This window comes from Panthera uncia, chromosome E3 (assembly GCF_023721935.1).
Source record: "Panthera uncia isolate 11264 chromosome E3, Puncia_PCG_1.0, whole genome shotgun sequence".
NCBI lineage: Eukaryota > Metazoa > Chordata > Mammalia > Carnivora > Felidae > Panthera > Panthera uncia.
The window spans coordinates 27,592,758-27,606,180 of record NC_064815.1 but is presented as its reverse complement, the minus strand read 5'-3'; the positions used below and the strand labels follow the sequence as shown (position 1 = coordinate 27,606,180).

At 39.1% G+C, this 13,423-nt stretch overlaps 1 protein-coding gene across 5 annotated transcripts in view; it reads left to right on the top strand.

Annotated features, from left to right (window-relative positions):
* Positions 1–13,423, top strand: part of LOC125928549 (cytochrome P450 3A12) — a 134,677-nt gene that overhangs the window by 53,281 nt on the left and 67,973 nt on the right. For 3 of the 5 annotated variants that reach the window (XM_049639275.1, XM_049639272.1, XM_049639276.1), the window contains 4 exons: positions 1,574–1,701; positions 3,041–3,107; positions 7,126–7,286; positions 8,354–8,580. The exons of the other annotated variants lie outside the window; for them this stretch is intronic. In XM_049639275.1, the coding sequence (XP_049495232.1) occupies positions 1,574–1,701; positions 3,041–3,107; positions 7,126–7,286; positions 8,354–8,580 (583 nt within the window). The remainder of the gene's footprint in view (positions 1–1,573; positions 1,702–3,040; positions 3,108–7,125; positions 7,287–8,353; positions 8,581–13,423) is intronic. 5 annotated transcript variants of the gene reach the window in all.

Here is a 13,423-nt window from a genome sequence, read left to right as displayed (position 1 = left end):
ACCACACTCAGATATCACCTCACGCCAGTCAGAGTGGCCAAAATGAAGAAATCAGGAGACTATAGATGCTGGAGAGGATGTGGGGAAACGGGAACCCTCTTGCACTGTTGGTGGGAATGCAAATTGGTGCAGCCACTCTGGAAAACAGTGTGGAGGTTCCTCAGAAAATTAAAAATAGACATACCCTATGACCCAGCAGTAGCACTGCTAGGAATTTACCCAAGGGATACAGGAGTACTGATGCATAGGGGCCCTTGTACCCCAATGTTTATAGCAGCACTCTCAACAATAGCCAAATTATGGAAAGAGCCTAAATGTCCATCAACTGATGAATGGATAAAGAAATTGTGGTTTATATACACAATGGAGTACTACGTGGCAATGAGAAAGAATGAAATATGGCCCTTTGTAGCAACATGGAGAGTGTGATGCTAAGTGAAATAAGCCATACAGAGAAAGACAGATACCATATGTTTTCACTCTTATGTGGGTCCCGAGAAACTTAACAGAAACCCATGGGGGAGGGGAAGGAAAAAAAAAAAAGAGGTTAGAGTGGAAGAGAGCCAAAGCATAAGAGACTCTTAAAAACTGAAAACAAACTGAGGGTTGGTGGGGGGTGGGAGGGAGGGGAGGGAGGGTGATGGGTATTGAGGAGGGCAGCTTTTGGGATGAGCACTGGGTGTTGTATGGAAACCAATTTGACAATAAATTTCATATATTGAAAAAAAAAAGAGAGATACTCTAAAAAAAAAAAAAAAAAAAATTCTTCCTGGTCACTGCTTTTGCTACATCCCGTGAGTTTTGGTATGTCATGTGTTCATTTGTATGAGTTTCCACGTGATTCCCAATTACCCTTTGATTGCTTTTTTGAACCATTGTTTATATAGGAGTGGAATGTTTAATTACCACATATTTGTGAGTTTCCCAGTATTCTTTGTGCTCTTGATTTCTAACTATATTCCTTTGTGTTTGAAGGGCATCCTGTGTATTATTTGCATCCTGACGACAATTTCTTACAAAGCATGACTTTTTGCCTTTTAAAAAATGTTTATTTTGAGAAAGAGAGAGGGAGAGTGTGAGCAGGGGGAGGGGCAAAGAGAGAGGAGAGAAAGAATCACAAGCAGGCTACATGCTGTCAGCACAGAGGCTGATGTAGGGCTCGATCTCACAAACCTCAAGATTATGAGCTGAGCAGAAATCAAGAGTGGGTCTCTTAACCAACTGAGTCACCCAGGTGCCCCTTAAATAGCATGATTAATTAGAGTAGCATATTATGATCTTATTTATCCAAAGAGACTCTACTCCAAAAATAAAAGCTAAGATATCCGGGAATGCAATTCTGTTGCTTTGGTCACTGCAAAGAGGTGGAAGCAGACACTGATCTCACTGCTGTAGTGGTGACCCCTATGTGTGACTTGCCCTGGCTCAGCCGTTGTTTTAAAATTTCCAGTAAAGGTCATAAAGTTAATGACTCCTCGTGTCTTTTACTCCTCTGATTGGAAGAGCAAATTATAATTGTCCCAGGTAAATTTTGCATTTTCACTGTGCTTTCCATTGTTCTTTTTCCTTACAGTACTCTTCCCATTCCTTACCCCAGTTTTTGAACTATTAAATATCTGGCTGTTTCCAAAAAGTGTCGTTAATTTTTTCACAAAATCTGTAAAAAGGATGAAGGAAAGTCGCCTCAAAGATAAACAAAAGGTAAATCCAGTGGTGGTTACATGTGGGTGTTCGCTTTTGATCTTTTATTGGGTTGTGTACATCTCATGTGTACACTTCTTTTTTTTAAATTTAAATTCAAGTTCGTTAACATACAGTGTAGTCTTGGCTTCAGGAGTAAAACCCCATGATTCATCTCTTATGGTAGACAGAGAACTGTAGAGTTTAGAGCAGGAGAGTTCTAACATTTCAGGGAGAATGAAGAAGGTGGAGGTTAGGGAAGGAGAGAAGAAAATGAGTCAGGGAATATTTAAAATTTAATAATAAGCATGGCAACTGGTATGTCACTGCACAAAATTTGGTGAGAGAAAAACTACCACTTTCCTTCATTAAATTGTGAAAGGGTAAAAAGTATTATGTAAAATCATTTTCCTGGTAGTATAATTTCTAAGATCTTATATGGACAAATAATCCTTTCAATTCCAAGCCTCTTATTTTACACCTTCTCCAATGGAAGATCCTATCAAGTACAGGGTGAAGTATAGTCTTTGTTAAACTTGAGGCTGCCATTTTCTGGAGTGGGCAGGAGTCTTCACTGGACACTCAGGCTGCAGGCTGGCTAAGCCAGTTTTGCCTTCTTGAAGCTTGGTGGCCAGAAAAGAATGTGTGCTGGGTACTCCAAGATGTCAGTGAAGATTGTGCAGAGTTCTGAGAGGGTGGGGCACTGGAAGATGCTGACACAGAAGCTCTCCATGGAGTTTGCAGAGGTCAGGGGATTGATCTATGTGACCATTCAATAAGAATTAAGGCCATTGGTGCCTGGGTGGTTCAGTCGGTTAAGTGTCTGATTTCGGCTCAGGTCATGATCTCGCAGTTTGTGAGTTTGAGCCCCACATTGGGCTCTGTGCTGACAGCTCAGAGCCTGGAGCTTGCCTCGGCCTGGAGCCTGTGTCTCCTTCTCTCTCTGCCCCTCCCCCACTTGTGCTCTGTCTCTATCAAAAATAAATAAATGTAAAAAAAAAAAATTAAGGCCAGAGTTAAAAAGGACTGGCATCAGGGACTTTCTCCTGAGCAAGCAGGCATGACAGGAGAGGGAGCAGGCAATTCTTTGTCCAGGAAGCTGTGGTCAAAAGCCAGAAAAGCTGAAGGCAAGAACCAAAAAGCAGTGGGACGCAATAGCTGGATTCCTTTCAGGGAAGCATCCTGTTCTCCAAGTTTGTAGCTGGATGTTTTTGTTTAGTGATGACTCTGAGAAAACTAGTGAGACCTTTGTGCATAAAGGGGCCATATTCTTAGGAAAGAAGTTAAGTCCTGCACCCCTGACTTAATTCTGACTTCACAAGTGACTTTTTGTCATTGCAATTTCTCTTTCTGCTTTCAGCACCGAGTGGATTTGCTTCAGCTGATGATTAACTCCCAGAATTCCAAAGAAACGGACACCCATAAAGGTAAGCAAGGAGAGCTTCAGAGGGCCAGCAATGGGGTGGATCAGAGACATGGGGTGGTTCTGAGATGTGGAGGAAGGTTTCCAATGGATGGAATTTCTTCAAATTGGAGAATGACACATGCTCAGATACAAATGGTAGCCAGGAACACTTTCCAGAAGCCCTCAGATCATTGAAGAGCAATGATAGACAAAGTAGTCAGTAGTCTGCCACAGGGGAGCTTGTTTCCAATGTGAATCCTCTGGCCTACTCCAGACCCACTGAATCAGAACCTCTGTCTGGAAATTCATATCAAGGCTTCATCACACCAGGAATCACATGGCCCCATTGTTGGTGACCTTCACTTGGGACACCTGGTTAAAGTTGTGTTCACTGGCTTAATCTATGGTAAAGTTTTTTTTTTAAATATTTATTTATTTTTGGAGAGTACAAGTAGGGGAGAGACAGAGAAAGGGGGACAGAAGATCTCAAGCAGGATCCATGCTGACAGTCTGACAGTGTAGAGCCTGACATGGGCCTCGAACCCACAAACCGTGAGTTCATGACCTGAGCTGAAGTCGGACACTCAACTGACTGAGCCACCCAGGTGCCCCAATCTACTGTAAACTTTTATTTTTCCCTTTGTAATTAATAAGCAACTGGTGCAGGATGCCTTTGCAGTTGTATAAGTACTGCATTTCTCTTTAGACATTCACCTACTACTTTTATCATCCATGAATGGTATTTGACTAAAACCATTATTACTATGGTGGTTGCAAAATGATGAATTTCTAATTCTACCATTTCTTCAACATTTTGAGGAAAGTCCATTGTTAGGGTGAGATTTCCATTCTCTCTCATTAATTAATTTATTTGTATATGTCAGTATGATCTCTTTTATTACTTAGTCCCTGATATCATTCTTTAGTTATATCTTCAATTCTCTCAGATTTGCTCTCTGGAAGCACTTTCAAGTGGGCTCCTTTCCCTTTTCTTCTTTCTTTCTTCTTTTTTAATATTTTTAATACACTTTTATCACAGTTTTAGGTTCACTAAAATTGAGTGAAAGACACAGATTTCTCATATTCCCTCTGCCCTACTTACAGACAGCACTCCCCATTATCAAAATCCCTCACCATGTGGTACATTTGTTATAATAATTTTACCTACATTGACACATTATTACCATTCAAAAATTCATAATTTACATTACAGTTCACTCTTGGTGTTGTCCATTCTGTGGGTTTTGACACACACGTGTGTGTGTGTGTGTGTGTGTATAATATATATAATATATAATTTTATATATGTGTATATAATATATATTATATATATACACACACACATATATCCACCATTACAGTAAATAGAGTATTCTTTATCCCTTTCCCATATTATTTTTTTGAGCATTTCCTAGCATTCTGGTGTGAGACATTCCAGGCTTCTCTTCTGTTTCCTCTGATGAGCCTTGGAATCAGCCATTTCTCCAAGAATCTCTGTTTTCTTTTAGCGAGAATGGTATTTAGAAATCAAAATCTGGGCTCTAGGAGTGTTCATTGTTACTAGGGTTTCTTTGCTTCTATTTTCTCTCAGTAGACCAAATAAAAACATCAAATATATTCATATAGGAGTGATAAACATAAATATTTCTATATCCACAGCCAATGATTATGCTGTGTCTAAAAGAAAAAGGGAGCCTTGGTTTATAGTTGTATCTATGACTGAAATAGTCCCATCATAGTTAATTTCAGGATATCTATGGTTTGACAACCATCTCACAGAATTTTTGAGTATTTAACAGTTGATTCTAGAGAAAAAGCAAGGATCACACTACTAAAATATATCTATACTGTGTCCATATCCTATCCTATCCTATCCTATCCTATCCTATCCTATCCTATCCTGTTTTATGGTATTCTATTCTATCTATCTAGTTCTACTTTCTGTGATGATGGAAATATTCTACATACTCCTGGTTCAGTATAGAACCACTATGCACAGGTGGTTATTGAGCATTTGACATGTGGCTAGTGTCACTAAAGAACTGAATCTTATATTGTATTTAATCTAGTTAATTAAAATTTAAGTATAAATAGCCACATTGGGTAAGTGTCTACCACAGCTCTAAAGATTATCATGGGGTTCATAATAATCAAAGGAAAGAATATGATAGTTGAATTTATCCACAGCAGCATCACAGAAGGTATGACTTGGAAATCAGAACTCTGTAGACCTTTTTTACACTCATTTTGTATTGTTCTTAGTTGTGAATTATGTGTTTGTGGCAGGTACCATGCTAATTTCAGTGCTCTAAGTATCTAATGGTCCTAATTCAGTTCTAATCAAAGTGATTAAAGCTTGACTATACTGAGTTCCTTCCAGGAGAAAATAAAAAGTTGGGTTATGATTCAGAGTGGGACCATTCTCTAAGGAAGGTGACATTCAGGCCATGATTGAATAAGCATTGCTAATTCCACTCACTATATTCTTTTTTTTAAATATAATTTTATTGTCAAGTTGGTTTCCATACAACACCCAGTGCTCATTCCAACAAGTGCCCCCTTTAATGCCCATCACCCACCCCCTCTCCCCCACCCCCATCAGCTCTCAGTTTGTTCTCTGTATTTAAGAGTCTTTTATGGTTTGCCTCCCTCCCTGTCTGTTTGTAACTTTTTCCCTCCCTTCCCTTCCCCCATGGTCTTAAATTTCTCAAGTTCCACATATGAGTGAAAACATATGGTATCTGTCCTTCTCTGACTGACTTATTTCACTTAGCATAACACCCTCCAGTTCCATTCATGTTGCTGCAAATGGCCATATTTCATTCTTTCTCATTTCCAAGTAGTATTCCATTGTATATATAAACCACATCTTTTTTATCCATCCATCAGTTGATGGACATTTAGGTTCTTTCCATAATTTGGCTATTGTTGAAAGTGCTGCTATAAACATTGGGGTACAAGGGCCCCTATGCATCAGTACTCCTGTATCCCTTGGGTAAATTCCTAGCAGTGCTATTGCTGGGTCATAGGATAGTTCTATTTTTAATTTTTTGAGGAACCTCCACACTGTTTTCCAGAGTGGCTGCACCAACATTCTTCTCAAAGCTAGAACAAACAATCCTAAAATTTGTATGGAAACACTTACTGTATTCTGTTTGTCTATATGTCATGCTGGCCAATGTCCTTCTATTGATCATTGTTTCTCTGCTGTTTTAATGTGGTTGATTAGACTAGCATCAGACACAACTCTTCTAGCTTTTTGTCTGTGTTATAGTTTCTGTACATATCTGAGATCATCCATTGGAAGAGTTGTGCCCCAGGTCTTCTATTAGCTGAGACTTCTCAAGGGTATAATCCATGCTTCTCAAACTAGATTGTGCACACAAATCACCACATCTCATGAAGCTCATATTTTGATTCGATAGCTCTAGGTGAAGTTTGAGATTCTGCATTTTTAATAAGCTCCCAGATGTTGCTGATCCATGAACCACACATTGAGGACCAAGAGTTTATCTGTAGCCCAACATTATTTTCTTCTTTCCTGCAAGTATGTTTAGATGAAAGATCATTTAATTTTCCTGACAATTAAGCCTTAGCATTAATTAAACTGTCAAAAAATTTAAGCTTATTTTAGCTGAAAGAATTTACATTTTCCTGGGGGGGGGGAGAGCACCATCCCATATTACTTAGGCCTGGCATACTCTTAGGATTTTCTAACGGACAGACTGATAACACAGTGTATGTTAGACAGAAATGCCATCTCCTGAAATTACCCATCTGTGGTGGTGGGGAGGGTGTAATAACCAGAAACAGATGGCTAAGAATAGTATAGACTTTGGGAATAACCAGATCAAGACAACTTTTGCCTCTTTCTCACTGTGGAAGATTGAAATCAGAGTGAAACCACTCTGAGTTTGATTCCAAATTGCTTTTATATTTTTCTCCTGAGGGATTTAGGAGTTTCAAATAGATTTCTCATTATCTAAACTATGATGTTTTACTTACCTGCTTTAACTAAAATGTCTCTCTTCTCCTTTTAGCTCTGTCTGATCTGGAGCTCGTGGCCCAATCTGTTATCTTTATTTTTGCTGGCTATGAGCCCACCAGCACTTCTCTTTCCTTCCTTGTGTATGAATTGGCCACTCATCCTGATGTCCAGCAGAAACTGCAGGAGGAGATTGATGCAACTTTCCCTAACAAGGTGAGTGGTTCATACTGGCCAAGGGGGTCAGGATATGCTCGCTTATGCCTCAGTAACATATTAACTCTCAAATCTAGTGGGTTTTCATAACAAAGGTTTACTTGTAACTCATATTTGCATGTCCAGCATGGGTATTAGTGGAGGATGAGTCTCTGCTCCATATAGTTACTTGGGGATACAGAGCAAAGAGGCTCCACTTATACCTGCATTATCTGGACCTTGGGGGCTTCATGTTGGCTGGGGAACAAGGAGATAGAGTGTTGCTCACTTGCTTTTCAGATGTTTGGCCCCAAACTCACATGCATCTCCTTAGTTCACAGCCCATTTTCAAAGTGGTTTCCCCTAAATTCACATAGGCTGGGAAATATGGGGGTCTACATGGATATTGGATAAGTAGTGAGTGTCTCTACCATCCACCCTCTGAAGGGTCAACTCTAAATATCTCTATGTAACAAGGCAGGAAGCTGAGCTACAGAGAGACAACATAACTTTCTTACACTATCACATAGCTAGTGTGAAGAAGCCAGGCTATGAGCCAGGGTGCCTGGATCCTGGTTGAACTCTTAACTTCTCCAATGTTGGCTCTTAAATACAATACCAAGCAATAGGCACATATTGCCCATGCTGTCTCAGATCTCTTCCAAAACTGGAATTCCTGTTTATGAAGACACCTGGCCTCTGGGGCTGGAGCGGTTTATTTGACAAACAGTGAAACCCCGAAGGGACAACTAGCAGACCCTTCCCACAACAGGAGGTGGGGCTGAGAGTAAGGTTCTGATCCCCTTAACAACTTTCCCTAGAACTGAAATTGTGTGCTGCAGGTGGAAGGATTTTAAGCCCTACTTAGGGGATTGACCCAGCAGTCAGCCCTAGTCATTACTATTGCATACACATGGTAGGGGGCGATTGAGCAGGTCATGGGATATGGTAGACATTAAGATGTTCATATGCCATTTACTAAAATACATGCTTCTCAGGGGTTCCTAACAATTCAGTAATAGTGCATAGACTGAGCTGAACATTGATTCCAAATCTCAATTCATCAAAATCTGTTTCTTTCCTTCTAGGCACCTCCCACTTATGATGCTCTTGTACAGATGGAGTATCTTGACATGGTGTTGAATGAAACCCTCAGATTATACCCAATCGCTGGTAGACTTGAGAGGGTCTGTAAGAGAGATGTGGAAATCAGTGGTGTGTTCATTCCCAAAGGGACAGTGGTGATGGTGCCAACCTTTACTCTTCACCGGGACCTGGATCTCTGGCCAGAGCCTGAGGAGTTCCATCCTGAAAGGTAGAGGGAACCCTGGAAAAGGGAACACACCCTTATATGGGAAGATATTCTGATATTTCTTTGTATAGAGAACAAATATATGGTTGTACAGTTATTTATTTGCACATCTTTTTATTTGTAGGAGTATTTTTCTAATTACAAAATAATTGTCAAAATTTTACAAACTGCATTAAATGTGTCATTTGCTTTGGGTAGTATACACATTTTAACAATGTTTGTTCTTCCAACCCATGAGCATGAAATGCTTTTCCATTTATTACATCCTCTTCAATATCTCTCATAAATCTTTTATAGTTTTTAGAGTACAGAGCTTTTACCTCTTAGTTAGATTTATTCCTAGGTATTTTATTATTTTTGGTGCAATTGTAAATAGGATCAATGACTTGATTTCTTTTTCTGATGTCTCGTTATTAGTGCATAGAAATGCAACAGATTTCTGCACTTTGATTTTATATCCTGAGACTTTGGTGAATTCATGTATTAGTTATAGCAATATTTTGGTGGAGTCCTTTGTGTTTTCTACATAGAGTATTATGTCATCTGTGGTAGTGAAAGTTTGACTTCTTCATTGCTGATTTGGATGATATTTATTTATTTATTTATTTGGTCTGATTTGCTGTGGCTAAGACTTTCAGTGCTATGTTAAATAGTAATGGTGAGAGTGGGCATCCTTGTCTTGTTCCTGAACATAGGTGAAAGGCTCTCAGCTTCTCCCCATTGAGGATGATATTAGCTGTGGGTCTTTTGTACATGGTCTTTCTTTTTAAATTTTTTTTTAACCTTTATTTATTTTTTTTGAGACCAAGGGAGACAGAGCATGAACGGGGGAGGGTCAGAGAGAGAGGGAGACACAACATCCGAAACAGGCTCCAGGCTCCGAGCTGTCGGCATAGAGCCTGACGCGGGCTCAAACTCACAGACTATGAGATCACGACCTGAGCTGAAGTCGGATGCTCAACTGACTGAGCCACCCAGGCGTCCCTGTACATGGTCTTTATGATGTTGCAGTATGTGCCATCTGTCTCTACTTTGTTGAGGGTTTTTATAAGAATAAATGCTGTATTTTGCCAAATGCTTTCTTTTCATCTGTTGACAGGCTCATATGGTTCTTATCTTTCTTTTATTGATGTAGTGTATCATGTTGATTGATTTGCAAATATTGAACCACCCCTGCAGCCCAGGAGTAAATCCCATTTGATCATGGTGAATAATTATTTTAATGTACTGTTGAATTCTATTTGCTGGTATCTTGTTGAGATTTTTTTTCTTTTTTTAATTTAATTTTTATTTTTTAAAATTTACATCCAAATTAGTTAGCATATAGTGAAACAATGATTTTAGGAGTAGATTCCTTAATGCCCCTTATCATTTAGCCCATCCCCCTCCCACAACCCCTCCAGTAACCCTCAGTATGTTTTCCATATTTATGAGTCTCTTCTGTTTTGTCCCCCTCCCTGTTTTTATGTTATTTTTGTTTCCCTGCCCTTATGTTCATCTGTTTTGTCTCTTAAAGTCCTCATATGAGTGAAGTCATATGATATTTGTCTTTCTCTGACTGACTGATTTCACTTAGCATGATACCCTCCAGTTCCATCCACGTAGTTGCAAATGGCAAGATTTCGTTCTTTTTGATTGCTGAGTAATACTCCATTGTGTATATATACCACATCTTCTTTATCCATTCATCCATCAGTGGACATTTGGGCTCCTTCCATACTTTGGCTATTGTTGATAGTGCTGCTCTCCCATTCTGTCGGTTGCCTTTTAGTTTTGCTGATTGTTTCCTTCACTGTGCAGAAGCTTTTTATTTTGATGAGGTCCCAGTAGTTAATTTTTGCCTTTGTTTCCCTTGCCTCCAGAGACGTGTTGAATAAGAAGTTGCTGTGGCCAGGATCAAAGAGGTTTTTGCCTGCTTTCTCCTTGAGGATTTTGATGGCTTCCTGTCTTACATTTAGGTCTTTCATCCATTTTCAGTTTATTTTTGTGTATGGTGTAAGAAAGTGGTCCAGGTTCTTTCTTCTGCATGTCGCTGTCCACTTTTCCCAGCACCACTTGTTGAAGAGACTTTATTCCATAGGATATTCTTTCCGGCTTTGTCAAAGATTAGTTGGCCATACGTTTGTGGGTCCATTTCTGGGTTCTCTATTCCATTTATCTGAGTGTCTGTTCTTGTGCCAGTACCATACTGTCTTAATGATTACAGCTTTGTAGTATAGCTTGAAGTCTGGGATTGTGATGCCTCCTGCTTTGGTTTTCTTTTTCAAGATTGCTTTGGCTATTTGGAGTATTTTCTTGTTCCATACACATTTTAGGATTATTTGTTCTATCTCTGTGAAGAATGCTGGTGTTATTTTGATAGTGATAGCATTGAATATGTAGAGTGCTTTGGGTAGTGTCATTTTAACAATATTTGTTCTTCCTATCCAGGAGCATGGAATATTTTTCCATTTTTTTTGTGTCTTCTTCAATTTCTTTCATAAGCTTTCTATACTTTTCAGTGTATAGATTCTTCACCTCTTTGGTTAGATTTATTCCTAGGTGTTTTATGGTTTTTGGTGAAACTGTAAATGGGATCAATTCCTTGATTTCTCTTTCTGTTGCTTCATTGTTGGTGTATAGGAATGCAACCGATTTCTGTGCGTTGATGTTATATCCTGCAATTTTGTTGAATTCATGAATCAATTCTAGTGGTTTTTTGGTGGAATCTTTTGGGTTTTCCATATAGAGTATCATGTCATCTGCGAAGAGTGAAAATTTGACCACCTGGCCGATTTGGATGCCTTTTATTTCTTTGTGTTGTCTGATTGCAGAGGCTAAGACTTCCAATACTATGTTGAATAACAGTGGCAAAGGTGGACATCCCTGTCTTGCTCCTGACCTTGGGGGGAAAGCTCTCAGTTTTTCCCCATTGAGGATGATATTAACGTTGAGTCGTTCATATATGGCTTTTATGATCTCGAGGTATACTCCTGTCTCTACTTTCTTGAAGGTTTTTATCAAGAGAGGATGCTGTATTTTGTTAAATGTTTTCGCTGCATCTATTCAGAGGATCATATGGTTCTTGTCCTTTTTTTATTGATGTGATAAATCACGTTAATTGTTTTGTGGATATTGAACCAGCCCTGCATCCCAGGTATAAATCCCACTTGTCATGGTGAATAATTTTTTAAATATATTGTTGGATCCGGTTGGCTAATATCTTGTTGAGGATTTTTGCATCCATGTTCATCAGGGAAATTGGTCTATAGTTCTCCTTTTTAGTGGGGTCTCTGTCTGGTTTTGGAATCAAGGTAATTCTGGCTTCATAGAAAGAGTTTGAAAGTTTTCCTTCCATTTCTATTTTTTGGAACAGCTTCAAGAGAATAGGTAACTCTTCCTTAAATGTTTGGTAGAATTCCCCTGGAAAGCCATCTGGCCCTGGACTCTCATTTTTTTGGGAGATTTTTGATTACTAATTCAATTTTTACTGGTTATGGGTCTGTTCAAATTTTCTGTTAATTCCTGTTTCAGTTTTGGTAGTGTATATGTTTCTAGGAATTTGTCCATTTCTTCCAGATTGCCCATTTTATTGGCATAAAACTTCTCATAATATTCTCTTATTATTGTTTTTATTTCTGCGGTGTTGGTTGTGATCTCTCCTCTTTCATTCTTCATTTTATTTATTTGGGTCCTTTCCTTGTCTTTTTGATCAAACTGGCTAGTGGTTTATCAATTTTGTTAATTCTTTCAAAGAACCAGCTTCTGGTTTCATTGATCTGTTCTACTGTTTTTTGTTTTTTGTTTTGGTTTTGATAGCATTAATTTCTCTAATTAATTTCTCTAATTAATTTCTCTAATCTTTATTATTTCCTGTCTTCTGCTGGTTTTGGGTTTTATTTGCTGTTCTTTTTCCAGCTCCTTAGGGCGTAAGGTTAGGTTGTGTATCTAGATTTTTCTTCCTTCTTTAGGAAGGCCTGGATTGCTATACAGTTTCCTTTTATGACCGCCTTTGTTGCGTCCCAGAGGTTTTGGGCTGTGGTGTTATCATTTTCATTGGCTTCTATGTACTTTTTAATTTCCTCTTTAACTTCTTGGTTAGCCCATTCATTCTTTTTAAAAAAAATTTTTTATTATATGAAATTTATTGTCAAATTAGTTTCCATACAGCACCCAGTGCTCATCCCAAAAGGTGCCCTCTTCAATGCCCATCACCTAGCCTCCCCTCCCTCCCACCCCCGCCATCAACCCTCAGTTTGTTTTCAGTTTTTAAGAGTCCCTTATGCTTTGGCTCTCTCTCCCACTCTAACCTCTTTTTTTTCTTTTTTTCTTCCCCTCCCCCATGGGTTTCTGTTAAGTTTCTCGGGACCCACATAAGAGTGAAAACATATAGTATCTGTCTTTCTCTGTATGGCTTATTTCACTTAGCATCACACTCTCCAGTTCCATCCACATTGCTACAAAGGGCCATATTTCGTTCTTTCTCATTGCCCTGTAGTACCCCATTGTGTATATAAACCACAATTTCTTTATCCATTCATCAGTTGATGGACATTTAGGCTCTTTCCATAATTTGGCTATTGTTGAGAGTGCTGCTATAAACATTGGGGTACAAGGGCCCCTATGCATCAGTACTCCTATATCCCTTGGGTAAATTCCTAGCAGTGCTATTGCTGGGTCATAGGGTATGTCTATTTTTAATTTTTTGAGGAACCTCCACACTTTTCCAGAGTGGCTGCACCAATTTGCATTCCCACCAACAGTGCAAGAGGGTTCCCGTTTCTCCACATCCTCTCCAGCATCTATAGTCTCCTGATTTGTTCATTTTGGCCACTCTGACTGGCGTGAGGTGATATCTGAGTGTGGT